Below are 22,400 nucleotides of genomic sequence, written 5' to 3' on the forward strand. Positions count from 1 at the left end.
AAGACAGACAGGCAGGCTGACTCTTTTACCTGAAAACCCCAGTGCTCGTCCTACTCAGAGTAAACCCACCGAAATGAATGGACCAAAGTTAGACATGCCTGCTAATTCCAGTGGGTTCTGAGTAGGGATAGCATTGGATTAAAATGGCAATCCAAAATGCTCTCTCTGTGTTTGTCTTTGTGTGTGTGTGTATTTATGTGTTTGTGTGTGTGCAAACACACACACACACACACACACACACACACACACTGTCAGTGCTTTCTTTTCTTTAAAAATGTTTAGGGGTACTCTCATTTTGACTCAAGAAAATCACCATTTTATAGTTCAAATCGGGGGAAATAAATACAGCAACTGGCCCAAAGGTCACCCAGTGAGCTAGATGTTTATAAATGAGTTGCAAGTCACTATGAGACCTTTGGGTAACAAAATAATAATAATAATAATAATAATAATAATAATAATAATAATAATAATAATAATAATAATAATGCCATCATCAGCATCAACAACAACAAAGATGATGACTGGATGGTGATGATTTTTGGTGACAATGACAATCAGGTTAGTTACTAACCTTAGTCTCAAATGTTACTGTTGCTAACAGTGCTTTTTTTCTTTTAAAATGTTTACGGGTACCCTCATTTTCCTACTCATATTGAAATACTGCGCCTCAATGAGGCCAAACTTAGATTCACAAAATGTTTAGGGCTATGCACTGGTTGTTAATAACAGCGATTGGTAGGAACATAGGGAGCTGTATGGCTAAAATTGGGAGGAATGGTTGAGATGGAGACAGGGTTTAAATCACCTGTAATCTGTATTAGCTGGCTTGTTGCAAGATTTCTGTTTGTATGCAGGAGCCTGGAGAGCTGTCCTACAGTGCATCAGACTGCCTAGTCTATCTAGCTCAGTATTGTTAACATGGACTAGCAGCAACTTTCCACAATTTCAGGCAAGGATCTCTCTCCCAGTCCTACCCGGAGATACCAGGGATTGAATCTGCCATCTTCTGCATGCAAAGCAGATGCTCTAACCATTAGGTACCACCCGGTGGCTGCATATCAACTGGAGTACTGAACTACTCGTTTGAAAAGTCACCACACGTTTGTTATTCTGTTGCAGCAATTGTTCACAGCGCTTTTACATTTCATTTGTATGAGGTGGAGGACACCGTCACTGACCAATCCACCCTTCTCCATATTTAATCATTGTTATTGCATTAGGTCGATGAACCTAGTCCTAAATATTTATTATAAAGGTAAAGGGACCCCTGACCATTAGGTACAGTCGTGGCCAACTCTGGGGTTGCGGCGCTCATCTTGCTTTATTGTCCGAGGGAGCCGGCGTACAGCTTCCGGGTCATGTGGCCAGCATAACTAAGTTGCTTCTGGCAAACCAGAGCAGCGCACGGAAACGCCGTACACCTTCCTGCTGGAACAGTACCTATTTATCTACTTGCACTTTGATGTGCTTTCGAACTGCTAGGTTGGCAGGAGCAGGGACCGAGCAATGGGAGCTCACCCCGTCACGGGGATTCGAACCACCAACCTTCTGATCGGCAAGTCCTAGGCTCTGTGGTTTAACCCACAGTGCCACCGCATCCCTAATATCCATTATAGGTAAAATAAAATAAAAAGGGGGAAGTGGCAAATACTTTTCAGCTACTTACCCTGGTGGGATGGAAGCCCGAGTACTCAAGATGGCCACTCGCTGCGTACCGGGCCGGTTCAGGTTGTTTTGGCCGGGGAGCTGGGTGTGGCTGGGTGCGCTCTGGCTCCGCGAAAAAGTGGCCACTTGCATCCCGTTGCCGGAACGGACCTGCTCGATCTTGCCCGTTCCACTGGCTTGCACCGTGCCCAGCGACCACATCGCCGTTCCATTGAACGTATTGCTCTGCCGGACGGCCAGCGATCCGTTCCCATTCCCGGAATACACCTTCCTGCGCTGGGAGGCCAGGATGGCGTTGGAGGCTGCCCGGGTGCTGTTGACCAACAGGCACTGCTGGCACGAACAAGGGTGCCCAGAATTGGTCCCCACGGGCCAAGATTGGGACTTGGGGATGGAGCCGATGGTGAGAGGATAAGCCAAGTCCATGCGCCTCCTTAGACGGCGTTTCCTCTGTGTCTGGCGGTTCACCTGAGACATGCTGTTGAAGTAGATCAGGTAGCAAAACCCCAGCGAGGACAGGTCCAGCCACGGATGCTGCTTCTCGTACGCATTCTGGATAGTGATGCAGATGTCCATGTCGTACGGAGTCCAGGAGTTGTTGTCGTTTTCCCATTCCCACACAACCCCCTTGCCGGGGGCAGAGGAAGGGTCATAAAAGTTCCTTCGCACCGGGCGCATTGTCCCTGGGAGAGAACAAAGGAGAAAGAAGCGATGGATCAGAGGTGGGGAATCGCAGTTTCATGTGTTACGTATACAGTGGTACCTCGGGTTAAGAACTTAATTTGTTCTGGAGGTCCGTTCTTAACCTGAAACTGTTCTTATCCTGAGGTACCACTTTAGCTAATGGGGCCTCCCACTGCCTCCATGCCCCCACCGCGCGATTTCTGTTATCAACCTGAAGCAAAGTTCTTAACCCGAGGTACTATTTCTGGGTTAGCGGAGTCTGTAACCTGAAGCATCTGTAACCTGAAGCGTCTGTAACCCCAGATACCACTGTACAGTCAAACCTCAGTTGTCGAACATAATCCATTCTAGAAGCCCATTCGGCTTCCAAAATGTTCGACAACCGAGGCGCAGCTTCCGATTGCTTGCAGGAGCTTCCTGCACTCAAGCAGAAGCCGTGTTGGACATTTGACTTCCGAAAAACGTTCAAAAACTGGAGCATTTACTTCCAGGTTTTCAGCATTTGGGAGCCAAGGTTTGACAGTATATAAAATAAATCTTGATGATATGCAAAGTAGCAGAGTAGCTTACAGCTAGGAACCTAAATAACTCCTAGGTGACTGATAGCTTCTTTGTAAAGACTACAGTGTCCAGATTCTTCATATTCCAAGGAACTTTATTTTCATAAACATATAACTAAGAAGAATATTACTCTATTTTTCCAGGGGGAGTCTCGGATTTACAGAAGGCGTCCTGGTTTCTGATTTGATCCTGGAATGTCCCAGTTTTTCTTAGGATGTCCCTGTTTTTCCTGGAGAAATTTTGGAGGATATGGAGTTATGTGGCCCCCAAGCCAAGGAGATAAGTAACTACACAACCTTTAGAAGACATGTGAAGGCAGCCCTGTATAGGAAAGGGTTTTTTAATGTTTAATGTTGTATTAAGGTTTTATATATGTTGGAAGTCGCCCAGAGTGGCTGGGGCAACCCAGTCTGATGGGTGGAGTGTTATTATTATTATTATTATTATTATTATTATTATTATTATTATTATTATTATTTAGGATGTCCCTATTTTCATCAGAGAAATGTTGGAGAAGTATGCACCTGCCTTTTGCACGTCACTCTGATTGGTAGATTTTTTGGGGTTCTAGTTTTTTAAGCCATCTTGGAAACAGCGTTGTCTTATCAGAGCAGCTGGTAAAGGTGCAAGCTGAACCATATTACTATGGGGATTTAAGATTCCTGTTAAACCTGGGACCTACATTCTGCATGAAAATCAAATGCTCCTCTACCAGCCTATGGCTCTTCCCAGGCCATGATGATGGGGCTTGAAAACTATTGACCTGGGAGAAATGTTGGAGGGTATGCAACTGTAGTTTCATCTTATTTCCTTGCATCGATTGTAGATCCACGCCCCCCCCCTTTTTTTTGCTTCTTGCTAGCAAGGGAGGTCTTGCTAGGGCTTCTTTTAACACCTTCCCGTTTTCTGGCAATGCATTCTGGGCATATCTTTGCTACCTGCATCCCTCCCAGAGTTGCTGGCACTGTGGTGCTAAGGCAAGCACTAATTGTGTTGTGTCAGGTTCCACCCATCCCAAATGTCCTCCCTTCTCAACACAAGCTGCTCAGCCAATTTGGACCGGGCCGCATTTACTCACACGATTATGCTCCGCAGCCCAGCCTGCTATCCAGCCCAGCCATTGTTCTTGCTCAGTATTCCCCTAGATGATCAGGAAGCCCTCCTGACAGCCCGGGACAAGTCTGAGCCTTCCTGTTCACCTTTTCCATGGACCCAACAGACTCGGGAGCAGCCTCTGCTTTCTCTCTGGATGTTCCCAGCTGATGTCACACACACACACACACACCCTTTGGTCCCTTTTCCGTTTTATAACCGACACCACCAAGCAGATTCCATCTGAGGCCACAGCTGGAGTTTTTTCTTTTTCTGTTAGGGAAAGAATTTTTCCTTCTCCCCTTTTCACCCTGTGAACAGAGCTAACACGCTTGGGAAAAGGGATATTCCAGTTCAGATAAAGGTCAGATATGGCAGGATTAATTGATTTCAGAAAAGGTGCTGGGCAGTCCCACTTCATGAGCCATATAAAGGTAAAGGTAAAGGGACCCCTGACTGTTAGGTCCAGTCATAGCCGGCTCTGGGGTTGCGCCGCTCATCTCGCTTTATTGGCTGAGGGAGCCAGCGTACAGCTTCCGGGTCATGTGGCTAGCATGACTAAGCTGCTTCTGGCAAACCAGAGCAGCGCACGGAAACGCCATTTACCTTCCCGCCAGAGCAGTACCTATTTATCTACTTGCACTTTGACGTGCTTTCGAACTGCTAGGTTGGCAGGAGCTGGGACCGAGCAACGGGAGCTCACCCCGTTGCAGGGATTCGAACCGCCAACATTCTGATCGGCAAGTCTACCTGCACACGTATACTGGCCACAAGCCTATCTGGCCTGTCATGGGCAACTGGGAGGTGGATTCTTTCAGGAATATGATCCCGATTGACATGAGGACCATCTTCTCCCAGGCGCTTGGACCTGAATGCAACAGAAGCTCTTCCCAGGTGTGATTGAGAGCCAGTGTGGCCTAGTGGTTAGAGCGTTGAGGACCCAAGTTCAAATCTTCACTCAGCCCACTAGGAGACTTGGGCCAGAGACCATCTATCAACCTAACCTACCTCACTGGGTAGTTGTGAGGGCAAAATGGTAGAGTGGCAAGAACCACATGACCACCTTCAGCTTCTTGGAGGGAAGGTGGGATAGAAATGTAATAAAAGGTAAAGGACCCCTGACAGTTCAGTCCAGTCACAAACAACTCTGGGGTTGCGGCGCTCATCTCGCTTTACTGGTCGAGGGAGCTGACGTTTGTCTGCAGACAGTTTTTCCCGGTCATGTGGCCAGCATGACTAAGCCGCTTCTGGCAAAACCAGAGCAGTGCACGGAAACGCCATTTACCTTCCCGCTGGAGCGGTACCTATTTATCTACTTGCACTTTGACATGCTTTCGAACTGCTAGGTGGGCAGGAGCTGGGACCGAGCAACAGGAGCTCACCCTGTCGTGGGGATTCAAACCACTGACCTTCTGATCGGCAAGCCCAAAGCTCAGTGGTTTAGACCACAGCGCCACCCACGTCCCTCCTAGTAATAATAATAGCAGTACAGTCATACCTCGGGTTAAAGTCGCTTTAGGTTAAATCTTTTCAGGTTGCGTCCTGTGGCGACCTGGAAGTAACGGAACGGGTTACTTCCGGGTTTCGCCACTTGTGCATGTGCAGACGCTCAGAATGACATCACACGCATGCGCAGACGCGACAAATTGTGACCCACGCACGCGCAGATGTGGGTTGCATTCTGCTCATGATGTGAACGGGGCTGGATCCCATTCACATCCAGAGGTACCACTGTAATAATAATAATAATAAATGCCAGCAGCTGGTCTTCAGAGGCATACTGCCATCTACAGTGGAAGCAGAACATAGCATAAGCACATCTCTCTGTAGCCACCCAGTTGCCTGTGGGAATCTGCAAGCAGGAGCTGAGTGCAAAAGCAACTCTCCCCTCTTGGGAATGCTAGCAACTGGTATGCAAATGCATGCTGCCTCTGACAGTGGACAAAGCCAGTCACTCTCATCATTAGGAAGCATCTCTTATTGCTTCACCAAGATCTGCGTCCCTAAATAGGAACGTAAGACAAGCCGTGCTGGATCAGGCCAAAGGCCCATCTAGCCCAGCGACAATTAGGACCTGAGCGCAGCAGTGCTGTCCTCGTAGCAAAGGGTTCAAGGCACAAGGCGCTAGTAGGAATACTTAGGGAGAGAGCCCTGCCTGAAGCCATGGAATGCTGTTGCCAGTCTGTGTAGTCAGCACTGAGCTAGATGGGCCAAATAGGCATGGAAGAGACTCCTGCATGCCTGAAACCCACCAGGGCACCATGTAATAGGGCACCAACACACACCAACACACACATACAGAGCCAGCTCTCCTTGCCCAGCTTATCTCGTCTCTCCCTTCTGCTTGCTGATGCTGCAGCCAGAACAGCAGGCTGTGTGCGCAATCAATAATTATGTTTGAAGTGTTACGTTAACTATGCATCCCTCCCTGGAGACTCATAAAGCTAAACGGCCGTACGCCAGCGGTTTCCGTGGTGTTTGCTTTCAGCGAGGGCCGGCTTGGCAGGGCTCCTGGCGCTCTTGCCTTGCAGCACTGCTGAAGAGGAAGCCGCCCGCCAGCACGGAGGGCAAGTGGGTGTCTTCCTGGTACAGGCCACAAGGGGCGCCAGCAAGCCCTCCTCACTGCCTCCCCTTTTGGCCTGGCTTGTGAGTGCAGGAAGGTGCCTTCTACATACACTCCAAGTATCCTTATTTTCCAGGGATGGTCCTGGAATAGCCCTATCTCCTCCTTGAATTTGTCTAATCTTCTTTTAAAGCCATCCACGTTGGGGGACATCACTTCCTCCTGTGGAAGTGAGTTCCATAGTTTAACTACATATTGCATGAAGAAGGGCTTTGCTTTATCAGTCCTGACTCTTCCAACATTCAGCTTCATTGGACATCCAGAAGTTCTAGGGCTATGAGAGAAGGAGAAAAACAGAGTGTCCCTATTTTCCAGGGATGTCCCTGATTTAGAGAAGCCGTCCCGGTTTCTGATTTGATCCCGGAATGTCCCGCTTTTCCTTAGGATGTCCCTATAGTTAAATCTATGGTTTTCCCAGTAGTGATGTATGGAAGTGAGAGCTGGGCCATAAAGAAGGCTGATTGCTGAAGAATTGATGCTTTTGAATTCTGGTGCTGGAGGAGACTCTTGAGAGTCCCATGGACTGCAAGAAGATCAAACCTCTCCATTCTGAAGGAAATCAGCCCTGAGTGCTCACTGGAAGGACAGATCCTGAAGCTGAGGCTCCAATACTTTGGCCACCTCATGAGAAGAGAAGACTCCCTGGAAAAGACCCTGGTGTTGGGAAAGATGGAGGGCACAAGGAGAAGGGGATGACAGAGGATGAGATGGTTGGACAGTGTTCTCAAAGCTACTAACATGAGTTTGACCAAACTGCGGGAGGCAGTGGAAGACAGGAGTGCCTGGCGTGCTCTGGTCCATGGAGTCACGAAGAGTCGGACACGACTAAACGACTAAACAACAACAATTTTCATTGGAGAAATGTTGGAGGGTATGGAGTTATCCAATGCCTGAGCCATCTGAAGGCAATCCTGCATAGGGAAGTTTTTTTTAAATGTTAAATGTTTTATTATGTTTTTATATGTGTTGGAAGCTGCCCAGAGTGGCTGGGCCAACCCAATAAGATGTGTGGGGTATAAATAGTAAAAAATATCATTATGGAATGGGAATATCCCTCTAAAAGAATGTTAAGGTCTCAAATGTAGATAAATACTCATAAATGCACACATATCTAAATATATGAACCATGTGACTGAAATAGCATGGGAGAACAATCCTGAAGCCATTTTGACTTTCCCAATGACCTCAAATGTTCCTCTATAGTAAGGGAGGCAAATGGGGAAAGCCTTCCCATTGTCTTTTTGCTTGCAAATCCTGTCTTAAGGGCGTATTTGTGTAGGAATAGGGTGAGCCTATGACCTGGGACTCAGGAACTAAAGTATTAACCATCACAACAGAATGGCCAGGCTGCTCAGGTAATGCAATCAGTGACCATCATCAGGTATCCTGGCAGACAGGATTTCTGCTGTGGACCGCCTCCTTCTGTGATGTATGTATGATGTTTTGGGAGTTCCTTGAATAAAGATCAGGCTTACTAGCCGCTTTGCTTCTCAATATACTCTGGTTGGCCTCTGTTATTTTCTCCTACTGACAGGGAATCCACTTAAGGCCTCATATACGGGCTCCGGAATACCCCATAAGGAAAAGGGAGCAGTTTTTCTTATAACATCCTATTTTCATTGGAGAAATGTTGGAGGGCATGGTAGATTGATTTGACTGCAGTGGCTTTTGTAAATGCGGGGGCTGTCCCTGGAAAATCGAGACATCTGGAGGGTCTAGGACGGTTTTCTCACATGCTCTCAAGCAATCCTCCTCCACAGGGTCCTTGTGAGGGAAACAAAATCACTGGTGTTGCTGACACATGGAACTGAGTTTGCCTCGTTTTTGCTAGCTGGCCTCATTTTGTTGTTGACATAACCTGGGTCTGAGTCATCACTGGTCTTGCTAACAGAAAGTCTGCCATGAGCCCTTCCTGTTCACGACTGCCAAGCCTATCGTTCCGTGAGAATAAGTTTGCTTAAAAACCAGTAAATCTTTGGCGAGGAACGTAATGCTTTGTGCAAATGCCACTGTTCTGCGGTCAAGTGTAATAAATCACTATGAACGCTAATAGCATTGATATAGCACTTTGAGATGCACATTGGCATGTGTTGCATCTTAAAAACATTTTCAACAACCCTGCAAGGTAGACCAGTGTGATTATTAATCAATCAATCAATCAATCAATCAATCTTTATTACGGTCCAGAGACCCAACAAATCGTTACAAAGCCAGCTCCCTCGGCCAAAAAAGCGGGAAGAGCGCCGCAACCCCAGAGTCGGTGACGACTGGACCTAAAGGTCAGGGGTCCCTTTACCTTTACCTATGCTCCTATTTAATTCACCCTTTATTCAGAACACTGAGGACTAGAATCTTGCTCTCACCATAGCTCAGTGGGCAGAGCATCAGCTTGAATCCAATAAGTCCCTGGCTTCTCCAGATAGAGGCTGGATCTACACTGATGAGAAACGCTATAAAAACATAGCTCTCAATGCAATTTACCATTGGTAATGTATCGCTGCTCTACAGCGCCCTCTGGTGCCACATTTTTATAACACATTTTTAAATTTATAACTGAGACCAGGGTCACTGGAAAACACCCTCTGTCTGAAACCCTGGAGAGACACTGCCAGTCAGTGTAGACAATACTGAGCTAGATGGGCCAGGGTTTGACTGCCTAGAAGGTGGCTTCTTATGTACCTAGGTCTTAAGGGAAGGCCATTGCTCAGAGATAGAGCATCTGCCTTGCATGCAGAAAGTCCTGGGTTCAATCCCATATGCAGGTAGAGCTGTGAATGTCCCCTAACTGAAACCCTGGAGAGCTGCTGCCAGTCAGTGCAGGAAATACTGGGCTGGAAGGACCACTAAGCCAGTTTTCTATGTTCCTAACAGATGTGCTGTACAGTGGTACCTCAGGTTAAGTACTTAATTCATTCCGGAGGTCTGTTCTTAACCTGAAACTGTTCTTAACCTGAAGCACCACTTTAGCTAATGGGGCCTCCTGCTGTTGCTGCTGTGCCACCAGAGCACGATTTCTGTTCCTACCCTGAAGCAAAGTTCTTAACCTGAAGCACTATTTCTGGGTTAGCAGAGTCTGTAACCTGAAGCGTATGTAACCTGAAGCGTATGTAACCCGAGGTACCACTGTACCTCAGTGGCAGAGCGCCTACTTTGCTTGCGGAATTATTTGCAAATTATAAATAATTTCATAAGCTGTGTGTCTTTGTTTCTCAATCTGACCCTTTAACACGGTTTTGCATGTATCATGGCATCTTATGCATTGTGACTTGCTGTTATTTTTACTGATTACAGTTTAGTAGCTATTTATTGTACTTGTTAAGAGTGAATTCCTGATTAATTTTTATTTGCTGATATTTCGAGAGCGAATTCCATTGTGTGCCATTATCTTCATTACTTTATTTGATATAAGTTGTTTGTTTTAAAGCTACGTTTCATTATGATTATTATTCATTTTGTACTGGGTCGGATTATTATGAGCTGTGTGAGCTTTGACGTACATTTTGCTGTTGCAAACCGCCTTGCCTACAGTAATATAGAAAGGGGGCATACAAATTAAAAGAGAAGTGGGGGGGATTGGAGAGAAAAAGTCTGGAAGCCTGGTGGTAGTTTTGTTTCCTCAATGTCTCCTTCCACTTCTCTGTTTTGCCCTAAACAATGAAAGCAGCAAGCTGGCATCTGAAAAAGGTACTTTTCCTCACTGTTGGCAACCGAAAAAGCGCCAGTCTTATTGCTTGGGTGGTGTTATCACAAAGCTCAGCTCACATATACAACCTCCTCCTGGCCTGAACGTTGCTCTGGTCCACCTCCGCACAACTCAGCGTCCACATCCCCGCAAAAAAGCTCTCCCTGCCCGTTTGTCCAGCCCGATTAATTACCATAATTACGGCAATTAATCAGCTGCCTTCTGAGCCTGCCTAGCACAAGGGGAGGAATTGAATCAGGCAGCAGTGCGTTTTGCTGAGACAGCGCTCCTCAGGAGGAAGAGGAGGAGGAGGAGGAGGAGGAGGAGGAGGAGGAGGAGGAGGAGGAGGAAGACCAGGGAAGCCAGATGGCCTACGAGGCAAACGCTGCTACATCGAGGCCACCAGGAGGGATGCTTCGGCCTGGAGGTGACCCTTGTAACCAGATTATTCATCATCACAAGGTTTTTCGTGGACGATTCTTTCAGGCCACATTCTGGAGCAAGTAGGTGCTTGTGGTCAAGATTACAGTGGGTGGAAGTGTGCAGGTCTAGTTACGGAATTCAGGGACCTCTGCTTTCTTTCATTTTTTAAAAAAAGCAAGTTTCTAGTCCTTATGGAATGCAAAAGTCTGCCTGAGAGACTGTGACCGGCCCAAGGGCACCCAGGGAGCATTTCATGGCTGTGTGCCTGGGGCCACCCAGTCAGATAGGTGGGGTACTACTACTATTACTACTAATAAATTGAACCCTGGCCTCCCAGATCCAGCACTCTAAACCACTACATAACGCTGGCTCTTGTTGTTTTTCAGTCCACAAACAATGCACAATTAATGCCATTCCTTTTACATTGCTTGGACAGTTACTTTACACTGAAATGAGCTCAGGTGACGATAGATATGTAAGGTATTACTTAGGTCATGTTAAATAGCAACCAATACAGTCATACCTCTTGTTACGTTCAGTTCAGGTTACGTTCTTTCAGGATACGGAAACTTTCAAGTAACGGAACGGGTTACTTCCGGGTTTTGCCGCTCGCGCATGCGCAGGCGCTCAAAATGACGTCACGCGCATGCGCAGAAGCGGCGAATCGCGACCCGTGCATGCGCAGACGTGGGTTGCGTTCTGCTCATGTTGCGAACGGGGCTCCGAAACAGATCCCATTCACAACCAGAGGTAGCACTGTATAGTCATTGGCGGAAAGTGAACTGCAGCAAAAGGGAAACGGTGCTGATTTTGACAAGCACAGGTCTTCGGAGAAATCGCTGCCTTCTTACATCCCTCAGTTAAAAGTGGGCTCCACATCTGAAAGTCAAAGACAACTCATCTAGCCAACCCTATAAGGTTGTTGTGAAGATGAATATGGCAGTGGATAGCAAATAACCATGTTATGTCACCTTCAACTCCTTAAAGGGATATAAATGTAATGAATAGAAGTTAACACATTTCTAGAGGGTTGGGCTTCGGTGTCCTCAATAGCTCTCTGTGTTTTGTCCTAATCAGCAAAGCAGAAGAAAATTATGTCAAACAATTCATTTGCATAGGTCACAGACTGCAGTGGATTAGCAAAATCTCTTCAGCACGTTTGCAGGAGCTTTCCCAAAAGATTAATGTTATGGCCTGCTTCGCTTGTTCGTTGCAACGTTTTAAACTATTTTATAAATTAATTTGTTGTTGTTTTTTTAAAAAACAAAATCAGCTCTTTTAAGTCCTTTGTTGGTGTTCTGGGGTGGGGAAACGGGAGAATGGCTCAGATTCGTGCTCTAAAAGAAAGAAAGGAAGGCAGAACCCTTATTTCAGGGGGAGAGAGATGATTTTACCAATTTGCCCTCTCATCCCTCCCCGCCTCGCCCCCATCTTTAGCTGTCCTCTTTTTTGTCAGTCGGTGCAGACGGTATCGAGACAGATGGCCAGCCTCTTCCCATGTTCGTGCAGTTGCTTTGGAGGGCAGGAGTCCACGGGGATGAAAATTGTGGGGAAGGAGATTTTGGCTAAACATTAGACAAAACCTCCTAATGACAAAGGGCGTTTGGACTGTGGAACTGCCTGCCTCAGGATGTGTTGGGGCTCTCCTTCCCTGCACGCCGTTTGAGCAAAGGCTGGATGACCTCCTTTCGGGGACATTGTAATTCTGCACCCCGCATTGCAGATCCTGCGTAGAGCAAGGTGCGTGGGGGTGGGGGTGGACTAGGTGACTTCTGTTAGCCCCCTTCGGGCTCTAAAATCCTGTGATCTCCCTTTGGAACTCGAGCTCAGGATGGAATCCAAAGAACATCAGGTTGAAAACAAGCCCTTGGCAGCTTCCTCCGGTGACCCAGGCCTCCCAGCCAAGCTCGGAGGGAGCGTGCCAGCAGCCCCTGCAATATTGGCAGCCGAGGCGATGCAGCACTCAGGTGCCCGCTTGCAACTCTCCTCGCACCAGATCCGTTCCCTGCCGTGCCGGCAGCCGCATGCAGAGAACCTCTCTGGCTCCTCAGCCTCGCCCTCAGCTCAAATATCCTGTCCTAAAAGTTGGTGGAGAGGGAGGGCACCGTATCCCCTTCCCACCGCTCCAAATAAGTTTCGGGTTTCTTTTTTTGAAGGGAGCTCCCAAACTCCTGAATTTCTTTCTTTCATCACAGCTGAGATTCCTGCATTTCAGGGGGTTGGGCTGGATGACCCTCAAGGTCCCTTCCAATTCTATGATTCTATGAAATCCTGATCAATGCTGTTTTTGCTTTGGACATTTTCGCTCTCCTTTTCCCCTCCAAGGAGTTCAAGGCATGCTCCTTTATTTCATCACCACAACCACCCTGTGAGGTACCAACTGGTCTAAGGTTCTCCAGTGGGTGGCGGGGAGTGGGTAGGATCTGAACCCGGGTCTCTGCAGTTGTAGTCTGATGCATTGACCATTGCACAACACTACCACAACGCTGGCTGATAAGAATGCTACCGGTGATGTTGCCGTTCGGTCCTTTGTGAGGCTGATTTTAGCTAAGGCTCCAATTAGAGGCACATTTACATGGGAGTAAATCCCACAATGAACCCACTGTCCCCCATAGGAGGCAGCAATACCAGTTGCTAGAAGCCACAGGAGGTGAGAGTGTTCTTGTGCGTGGGTCCTCCCGGAGGCAAAATATTAACTCAGCACACTGAACAACGCCCCGTCAAACTGCCAGGGCATTTCTCCAACTTTAAACCCCATTGATTTCTCGCTAAACTCTAGTAAGGCAGAGAAAAAGAGGGCAGATGAGGGCAATTGCCACATCAACTTCATATCTGCACCAAGCACTTAATGCACATCTAATGCACACTGTTTTCCCCAAAGAATTCTGGGAACTGTAGTTCCCCCCGGAGTTACCGTCCCCAGCACACATAACAAATTACGGTTCCCAGGATTCTTTAGGCGAAGCTATGAACAAGGGATGCGGGTGGCACTATGGGTTAAACCACAGAGTCTAGGATTTGCTGATCAGAAGGTCGGTGGTTCAAATCCCCACGACAGGGTGAGCTCCTGTTGCTCGGTCCCTGCTCCTGCCAACCTACCAGTTCAAAAGCACATCAACGTGCAAGTAGATAAGTAGGTACCGCTCTGGCGGGAAGGTAAACGGCGTTTCTGTGTGCTGCTCTGGTTCGCCAGAAGCGGCTTAGTCATGCTGGCCACATGACCCAGAAGCTGTACTACCAACCCCCTTGGCCAATAAAGCGAGATGAGTGCCACAACTCCAGAGTCGGACATGAGTGGACCTAATGGTCAGGGGTCCCTTTACCTTTTATGAACTTTAAAGGTTTGGTGTGGACATAACCATAGTTTTCCAAGGGCAGCTGGGAGGCATCTATTAATGGGATTGTGCAGTCTGGGATCTTCAAGATCAGGGATCTAAAGCATGGGTAAGCAAACTAAGGCCCAGGGGCCAAATCCGGCCCAATTGCCTTCTAAATATGGCCCACGGATGGTCCGGGAATCAGTGTGTTTTTACATGAGTAGAATGTGTCCTTTTATTTAAAATGCATCTCTGGGTTATTTGTGGGGCATGGGAATTCGTTCATCCCCCCCCCCAATATAGTCCGCCCCCCCCCACAAGGTCTGAGGGACAGTGGACCAGCCCCCTGCTGAAAAAGTTTGCTGACCCCTGAGCTAAAGCTTCAGCCCTGCAGGAAAAGAATGCTTCGATATTCAGCCCTGGAGACTCTTCCTAGGCCACGCCCTCTCCACAGACCACACCTACCCAAGGCCACACCCACTCACCCAAGCCACAACTCTGGCTGCACTGGATAGGAAGCATCTTGTCCAGTCCAGGGTTTCCCAAACTTGGGTCTACAGCTGTTTTTTGGACTACGATTCCTATCATCCTTGACCACTGGTCCTGCTAGCTTGGGATGATGGGAGTTGTAGTCCAAAAACAGCTGGAGGCCCAAGTTTTGGAAACCCTGTTCTAGTCCAACTCCCTACATGCTAAATCCTAAATAGTGCTTAGGGTTTGCAGTTTACAGGAACCTAACAGCTTTTAAAAGATTATTTATGTATTTATTACATTTTACTGCTCACATCTTAACCATTTCTCCTTTTCCCCCATACCTGGCCACCTAGCCCAAAAGCTTTAGCAACAGCTCTCCATGCTTTAAGAGAAGCCGCACAAAAACACAATTACAGCAGATGCGTAAAATGCATTACCCTCATCCCAAACAGCAGAGTGAACTCATTTGTCCAAATTTTAAAACCAGTCCAAGATGTTATGAGCCAGGAAGGAATACTGCAGATCAGAAAAGAAAGCTGGCTGCTTTTCCTTCACAAGTGGCCAAGTTCCAAATTGCAGCAAAATGGAAAAATAAAAAGTTCCGACTGCCCAAGGGTGGGGAGCTCCATTCGAGCAGAATTTCCTTCCTTCTGGACCAGCACTGGGGAACCTGTGGCCCTCCTAATGTTGCCAGACTGCAACTCCCAGCATCCCCTGACCATTGGGCCATACTGGCTGGTGCTGATGGGAGCTGGAGTCCAACAGCACCTGCAGCTCCCCAAGTCCCCCACACTTGTCTTACACCAGCCTTTCCCACGCTGGGTCCACGCTGGAATCCAACTCCCATCAGCTGAAGTCCAAAAGATCTGGAGAGCCTCAGCTACTGACAGGATAGCTCAGTTTGTTAGAGTGGGGCACTGATAATGCCAAGCTTGCAGGTTTGATCCCCATAAGGCACACCTGCATATTCCTGCACTGCAGGAATGATGAGCCTCCGGGTTCCTTCCAACTCTACCATTCTTTGAGGCTGCTTTAGACAAATTTGGCCATTTCCCCACCGAAGAACATAAGAAGAGCCCTGCTGGATCAGGCCAAGGGCAAACTCCAGACATTAGCTAGGGGTGGGTAGAAGAACATAAGAGTCTGGCTGGAATCAGGCTAGTGGTCCATCTAGTCCAGGATCCTGTTCTCTTAGTGGCCAACCAGATACTTCCGCAAAGCCTGAAAACATGGCTCATGATGCACAACAGCCATTCTCCCCTTCCTGTGGTCTCCAGCAACTGGTATTCAGAAGCATAATGCCTCCAACGAGGGAGGTAGAACATAGCCATGGGAGCAATTACGAACAGTAGAAGAATGGCGACAGAAGATAATGGAATATGTAAAGGTAAAGGGACCCCTGACCATTGGGTCCAGTCCAGACTCTGGGGTTGTGGCGCTCTTCTCACTTTATTGGCCGAGGGAGCCAGCGTGCAGCTTCCGGGTCATGTGACCAGCATGACTAAGCCGCTTATAGCGAACCAGAGCAGCACACAGAAACGCCGTTTACCTTCCCACTGGACCGGTACCTATTTATCTACATGCACTTTGATGTGCTTTCAAACTGCTAGGTTGGCAGGAGCTGGGACCAAGCAACAGGAGCTAACCCCGTCACGGGGATTCAAACCGCTAACCTTCTGATCAGCAAGTCCTAGACTCTGTGGTTTAACCCACAGCACCACCCGCATCCCTAATGGAATATGTAGAAATGGCCAAATTAACAGGGAAAATTCAACAACAGGGCAAGGAAACATTTCAAAAAGAATGGGAAAAATTTATGTTGTATATAGGAAAGATAAGACGAAATAGTGAAACCAGTAGAATTGGAAATAAACCTCATAACAGGAAAGATTAAGAAAAGTGATGGATAATGAAAATAAGAAGCAGCAAAATGTATAAGGAAACTAATATAACTAACAGTAGTTGTAAATGAATACAGACAGACAACAAGAATTGTATAAACATGAGGACTTATTTGTTTATGGATATACTATGGACAAATAAGGAAAATGAATAACAATATACAAAATTGAAGAATATAATGCGATAAAATTATATGTGATATAAAAAACCAGAAGAAGGAAGGAGGGAAGTCAGCTCTGAAGAGCAAGTATAAATGTAAAAGGTAATACAATATGTGTATGTGGAGTATCTAATTGAAAAACTAATAAAGATTATTTGAAGAAGAAAAAAGAACATAGTCATGGTAGCTGGTCATCATCACCACTACCATCATTTTATTATTTTACCCCACCCAACTGCCTGGGTTTGTCCCAGCCACTCTGGGCAGCTTCCAACAGATATAAAAACATAACAAAACATTGCACATTAAAGGCTTCCCTATACAGGGCTGTCTTCAGATGTCAAGGAGATAAACAATGATACAACTTTTAGAAGACTTCGGATGGGAAGGCATTCCAGATGGCGGGTGCCACTTCTAAGAAGGCCCTCTGCCTGGTTCCCTGTAACTTCACTTCTCGCAGTGAGCCAGAAGGCCCTCAGTGCTGGACCTCAGGGTCCAGGCTGAGTGATGGGGTTGGAGACGCTCTTACTTTTTGCCTATTGATCACCTTATCCTCCACGAATTTGTCTAATCCCATTTTAAAGCTCCTTGAGGAGAGAATGATGAATGAGAACATAAGGGCAGCTCTCCTGGATCAGGCCCAAGGCTCACTTAGTCCAGCACCCAACTTTCCCCACTTGAGATTACTGCTATTCAGAGACACAATGCCTCCAACGATGGTAGCTGGGGGTTCTTACCACTAGTAACTTTCTCAGTTCTGCTTCCCAAAGGAAGAAGAAGAAGAGTTTGGAGTAGATATCCCGCTTTATCACTACCCGAAGGAGTCTCAAAGCGGCTAACAATCTCCTTTCCCTTCCTCCCCCACAACAAACACTCTGTGAGGTGAGTGGGGCTGAGAGACTTCAGAGAAGTGTGACTAGCCCAAGGTCACCCAGCAGCTGCATGTGGAGGAGCGGGGAAGCGAACCCAGTTCACCAGATTACGAGTCTACCGCTCTTAACCACTACACCACACTTTAGCCTTGATGGGTCAGGTGGAATGCCCACCTAGATGCCTCAAAGGCAAGCCTGCAAGAGCCCTCTCCTCTCTTCATGATCCTCCATCTGTTCCATGATGGGGTCATTCACCATCAATTCTTCCCTCCTGGCTCCTTCATATTAATCCCAGCAGACTGGCCCACTCTGACTGATGGATTACTATTTGTTATTTTGACGTAGCACCTCCATTCAAAGCTTGGATGGAGGAGCACGGAGCCTTCCGCAGAGAGAAAGGGACAGAGCTAGGAACACACAGAGATCCAGGAGAATCTCCCTGCAGCCTCAGGAGGAAGGATGTTAATGAGACCATGTAATCGAGATGCCCCGGGGAGATGAACAGGTCAGAATCAAAGGCAGCGACATCAGAGCACGTTTGAACTCTCTTCATTTCTAAGATGTTTTCCAAATTTGCAAGCCACTTTCCCCTAATGCGATATGTTATTTTCACTAATACATTTGTTTTTATGCATTCTTCTCCCACCCCCAGTATAGCATTTTGGGTAAACACCGTCTGGAGAACTTCACCACAAAATTCGGAGAAGGGCAAATGTTGAAGGATAACTGTGTTTAGGTGAGCGTGGATAACAGCAGCAGCAGCAGCAACAACAACAAAAACAACAACCATATTTATACCCTGCCCATCTGGCTTGCTTGCCCCAGCCTCTTTGGGGGGCTTTGAAAACATATAAAACATCAAATATTTAAAAAAATCCTGATACAAGGCTGCCTTCAGATGTCTTCTAAAAGTTGTGTAGTTCTTTTATCTCCTTGACATCTGATAGATAGCTGCTCACTAAGACACAAAGAAATTTGAATTTCGGTTCTTTGTTGTGTTTGCATCACACTTTTTCTCCAAGGAGCTCAAAGTGGTCGCTTGGTTTCCCCCCCTCCTCCACCAGTCCTCACAACAACCCTCTGAGGTAGGCTCTCCCCCAAACCATAGTCTAGAGGAGTAAAGGTAAAGGGACCCCTGACCATTAGGTCCAGTCGTGACCGACTCTGGGGTTGCGGCGCTCATCTCGCTTTATTGGCCAAGGGAGTTGGTGTACAGCTTCCAGGTCATGTGGCCAGCAGGACTAAGCCGCTTCTGGCGAACCAGAGCAGTGCACGGAAACACTGTTTACCTCCCCGCCGGAGCGGTACCTATTTATCTACTTGCACTTGGGCGTGCTTTCGAACTGCTAGGTTGGCAGGAGCAGGGACCGAGGAACAGGAGCTCACCCTGTTGCGGGGATTCGAACCACCGACCTTATGATCGGCAAGTCCTAGGCTCTATGGTTTAACCCACAGCGCCACCAGCGTCCCTCTAGTCTAGTCTAGAGGAGTACCAGGGTACTAAATTATGCCCACAAACTAAGACAGCTCCCCGCCTGCAGACATGAAGCCCCAAGGCATGGAGGGCAGCAGGGCCAGGCTGTTAAGTATATGACAAAGGGGCATTGCTGACAACCTCATCCTTAATCTTCCCTCCACCCATGTGAGGAAATACATGCAGGGGGACAACAACAAACTCCTGAATAAGGCTGACGCAGATGCTGCCTTTCAGGTGCTTCCTGGCCAAACCTGCTAGGCCTCTCCATTCTGCCACCTGAACTGACACTTCGCCCTGGAGCGCACCCAACTTATCGATTGGTGATAACGGGCGAGTGGTCTGCCAAGGAAGCTTGCCCTCCATTCATGTTTAAAATGATGCGTAGCGTGAAGAAAGTAGACAGAGAAAAGTTTTCCTCCCTCTCTCAGAACCCATCCAGAGAAGTGGAATGTGAGAAGATTCAGGACAGAGAAAAGAAAGGAGCTCTTCATGCAATGCATCGTTAAACTGTGGAACTCCCTGCTGCAGGAGGCAGCTGCCTAGATAGAGGGCTTTAAAAGAGACTGGGGATAATAATGGAGGAGAGGGCTGTTTTTGGCTACTAGCCACAATGGCTTTGCTCTGCCTCTACAGTTGGAGTCCAAAATGCTTTGGAATTCCAGTTGCTGGTTAGAGTTTTGATCGCCGCAAAATGGAAGAGTAATGAAATCCCCTCTACACAAGATTGGATCCAAAAGCTGACAGAATACGCAGAATTAGACGGTTTATCAGAAAAAATAAAGAATAAATCAAAACAGGAATTTGTTTCAAAATGGGAGGTTTTTAAAGAATATCTGAAAAATAAATACAGTAGTTTAAATTCTGTTGCAGCATTCGAGGAACTTCAGTAATGGTTGCAAGGTAGATATAAGAAATTAGATTTATTAAGAATAAGTTTAATTATGATAAAAGTGTGTTCTGGCAATAATATGAATTTGAAATATGGAATAGACGGGAAGTTGGGTCTTTAGTGTTAAGACCAATAGATGTTTTAATGTTTGCTAAGAAAATTATGTGTCTATGTGTTCTTGTGTGTAATTTGGTATTTGTGTTTTTTTCCCCTTTTTTCTTGTTGTATCAATAAAAAACTTTTTTAAAAAAAGGAATTCCAGTTGCTGGAAGCCACAGGACAGGAGAGGGCTCTTGCACCCAGGTCCTGCTGGCAGGTTTCCTACAGGCTTCTCAGTAGTTGCTGTAAGGATGGAATACTGGACTAGACAGGCCATTGGCCTGATCCAGCAGGCTCTACTTATGTTCTGGGTTTGGAGTAACCTGATAAGAACATAGGGAAGCTGCCTTATGGATGGGAGGTTGCCTGCTTCTGATGTGGTTGCACTCCTTTTGAAGGAGCGGGTACGTAGCTTGGGGAAAACTCCTGGGTCCATTGCAGTCCCTCAAGGCTCAGGTGGCACAAGAGTGCCTTCCACCATCTTCAGCTGGTGGCCCAGCTGTGCCCCTATTTGGACAGGGAGAGCCTAACTTCTGCCCTCTATGTTCTGGTAACCTTGAGGATAGATTACTGCAACGCGTTATATGCAGGGCTGCCTCCCAGGACAGTTTGGAAACTTCGACTGGTGCAGAATTCGCATACCCTCCAACGTTTCTCCGATGAAAGTGGGGACGTCCTATTCCATAATAATGATAATACTTACACTCTGGGCGGCTTCCAACACATATAAAAACATCATAAAACTATCTAGGGCTGCCTTCAGATGTCTTCTAAAGGTTGTATGGTTACTTATCTCCCCGGCTCGGGGGTTGCATAACTCCATACCCTCCAAGATTTATCCAATGAAAATAGGGACATCCTAAGGAAAAGCAGGACCTACTAGGATCAAATCAAAAACTGAGACGGCTTCTGTAGATTTGGGGTGTTTTGGAAAATAGGGACACATGGAGGGTCTGTTTTTCTCCCTCTGTCATAGCCCTAGAACTTGTGGAGGTAAAAGGAAGCTGAATGTGGAAGATTCAGGAGTAATAAAGGGGGGGGGCACGGGACAATGCTAAAATGCTGGTGAATTTTCATGGGGGCTTTTGAAACAACCACAACAACTGCAAATGGATGTGAAAATGTGGACAACTGAACTTAACATGGGAAAGATGAGACAGGTTCAATTGCCCCTAACAACAACCCTGAGAGGTAGCTTAGGCTGATAAGAAGGGCTGCCCCACGGAAGATGGAGCATGCTTGTTTTCTGCTCCTCCAGAGCGCAGGACTTTGAGCCTATGGATTCAGATTACAAGGAAGGCAATTCCAACTAAACATTAAGTAACATTGAGAGCGGTTTGAATGGACTCCCTTGGAAAGTGGCGGCCTCTCCTTTGTTGGAGGCTTTTAAACAGAGGTTAGATGGCCATCCATCAGGGCTCCTTTAGCTGTGATTCCTGCATTGCAGGGGGTTGGGCTGGATGTCCCTTGGAGGGCCCTAACCACCAGGGTTGGCATATTTCAATAAGTGAAAAACCAGGACACTCCGAAAGCTGTTGAACTTTCATTTAGGAAGACCCCAAAAGCTGTTACAGAAAAGTCAAAAAACCCCTCACTTTTTGATTGACTTGCCTAAGATCCAGGACAAAGCGTCAATTCCGCCTTTGAAATCCCGGTAATGCCCAGGGAAATTTGGGTGTATGGCAGCCCTACTTCCCACTCTACAGTTCTATGATTCTATGAAATGACTGGCCCAAAGTCCTGCAGTGAGTTTCCTGGCTGAGAGGGGATTTGAACCTGTTATAAGACTTTTAAGGTCTCAAATATAGAATATTCATAAATACACACATACCTAACTAACTGTATAAACCATGTGTCTGAAATAGCACAGGAGAGCAATCCTGAAGCCATTTTGACTCTCCCAATGACCTCAAATGTTCCTCTATAGTAAGGGAGGCAAATGGGGAAAGCCTTCCCATTGTCTTTTTGCTTGCAAACCCTGTCTTAAGGGCGTATTTGTGTAGGAATAGGGTGAGCCTATGACCTGGGACTCAGGAACTAAAGTATTAACCATCACAACAGAATGGCCAGGCTGCTCAGGTAATGCAATCAGTGACCATCATCAGGTATCCTGGCAGACAGGATTTCTGCTGTGGACCACCTCCTTCTATGATGTATGTATAATGTTTTGGGAGTGGTGGTCTTGGGCTACAGGGTGGGCAATTTCAAGAGCCTATATAAGGGCTTGTGCACCATTGTTCAGGGTTCTCCTCCCTCCTGCATGTGGGGAGTGGGGACCCAGCTGCAACAGTTCAATAAAGATCAGGCTTACTAGCCGCTTTGCTTCTCAATATACACTGAGGGGGGGTGGAGTATTTGATCCCCTGCTAAATTTGCCCGTTTGCCCTCTGACGAAGAAATGACCAGTCCATAATTTTAATGGTAGGCTTATTGTAGCTGTGAGAGACAGAATAACAACAGGAAAACCTCCAGAAACC

General features: G+C 47.0%; 1 protein-coding gene across 3 annotated transcripts in view; it reads right to left on the reverse strand.

The window, feature by feature from the left end:
• Positions 1-22,400, reverse strand: part of DTX1 (deltex E3 ubiquitin ligase 1) — a 75,915-nt gene that overhangs the window by 34,283 nt on the left and 19,232 nt on the right. For all 3 annotated transcript variants that reach the window (XM_082203216.1, XM_082203217.1, XM_082203218.1), the window contains exon 3: positions 1,670-2,351. In XM_082203216.1, the coding sequence (XP_082059342.1) occupies positions 1,670-2,351 (682 nt within the window). The remainder of the gene's footprint in view (positions 1-1,669; positions 2,352-22,400) is intronic.

Source organism: Podarcis vaucheri, assembly GCF_965113315.1.
Source record: "Podarcis vaucheri genome assembly, chromosome: 16".
In the NCBI taxonomy this organism is placed as follows: Eukaryota; Metazoa; Chordata; class Lepidosauria; order Squamata; family Lacertidae; genus Podarcis; species Podarcis vaucheri.